The 1,521-nt window shown below is 37.9% G+C and overlaps 1 protein-coding gene across 1 annotated transcript; it reads right to left on the bottom strand.

Annotated features, from left to right (window-relative positions):
• Window positions 1-243: 243 nt before the first annotated feature.
• Window positions 244-1,515, bottom strand: LOC113344081 (F-box protein At3g07870-like). Its single transcript, XM_026588128.1, has one exon. It carries the CDS (start codon window positions 1,513-1,515, stop codon window positions 244-246), a length of 1,272 nt encoding a protein of 423 aa, XP_026443913.1.
• Between the last annotated feature and the right edge of the window lie 6 nt (window positions 1,516-1,521).

Raw genomic sequence — 1,521 nt, 5'->3', positions numbered from 1 at the left:
CACCACCAAATTATTTGCAAAGTAGCAGAAAATAGCATTGCGGACGTGCAAAACACGTGCACACTAGTTGTAATCGTAATAGCTATCGTGTTAAACAAATACGGCATCTGATATAGCCCAGGAATAATCTATACATAATCAATCACTAAGCTACCAAGATGTGTGTTGAACAAAATTAATCATGAGGAATTTCGTTTTTAGCTTGGTTTAGCTTTGAATTCGCGCTATCCCAGATCATGTTTTTCAAATCCACTTTGACTTCATTCCTAGAGATTTTAGTGAAACAAAGCTATTAATGTGAGGAAGTGAACGGACATACTCCACTTTACGAAAATCATCATCATGTACGATCTCTTTGGCGGTTGAAGTTCTCGGATCGCAAAGAAATAGCGCCTTCTTTTTATAATCCCAAATTAGGACTTGACCATTTCTTAAAATAGTGACTGGTTGTAAATACGAGGACATGATGAATGGCCCTAGTCCTTCCCATGACATAGAAAACTCCTTCATCCAACTCCAGCAATCTGTTTCTGTTCTCTCTGTGGTACCACTGTTGTTATTCAGCTGCAACTTCTTCTTCTTCTTTACCAACCAAATCTCCAAGTTTGGGTAATGTGCAAGAACAACACATAAACCCTTCCTTAATATGTGCAACTTATAATAGTAGGTGTCATTAGGGGTGTAGAAAGATGGTTTCGGGAGCAGTTCAAAAACTTCATCTGTCAAATCAAATGCTACGATATTGCACCTCTCATCGTCGAGCCAAAAAAATGTTCCGGCTATGTGAATACACTCTCCTGATAAATCATACGGACTTTTTATACTCCTCCAACCATTGACATCGCCAAAAATGTACACCTGTAGACGATTAGGCTGTAATTCTAGTTCCTGCATGTTGTGTAATGCAACAACTACCTTGTACACATTGTTAGAATAATCATAACCAATTCCGCAGCTAATGCCAATGTGAAAGTCTTTCTCCTTTACACCACATCTTGGAAGATTGATGTATTCTCCAGTAATAGGATTACAGACAAACATAGGATATGTCAACAACGAGAACGGAACGGTTTGGAAGGACTTGTACATTAGAAAAAAACATAACAAACCGTTGCACGATCCAATCGGATAGAGAAAATAGTCACTATATCTATCTTGAACCCTAGAGTCCCTAATAGTTGCAAGCAGTTTCTTGTAAAAGTGGTCAAACGGCTGAAGATGATGGTCATGACCAAAAATATTATTCTTCTCGTAATCATAGTTTTCATCGACGTACCGAAATCTGAAGTATCTTTTCTCAATCAAGAAAATCTGACCTAGACTAATGTTGCTTATGTTATTCTGATGATCCAACAAGTTATCAACATCAAGTTGTTGTTCATGAAGTAGTATTCGTAATTGGTGAAGATAGTGATTATTGACAAAGAAAGTGTTACGTACCAGAGTTCGCCAAGTCCTGCATACCAGGATGCACTGTAAAATCGAATCAGCGGGTAATCGATACAGTATTTCCATTACTAG

Source organism: Papaver somniferum, unplaced genomic scaffold (genome assembly GCF_003573695.1).
Source record: "Papaver somniferum cultivar HN1 unplaced genomic scaffold, ASM357369v1 unplaced-scaffold_7150, whole genome shotgun sequence".
Classification (NCBI taxonomy): Eukaryota; Viridiplantae; Streptophyta; class Magnoliopsida; order Ranunculales; family Papaveraceae; genus Papaver; species Papaver somniferum.
This window is presented reverse-complemented; position numbering and strand designations above follow the sequence as displayed.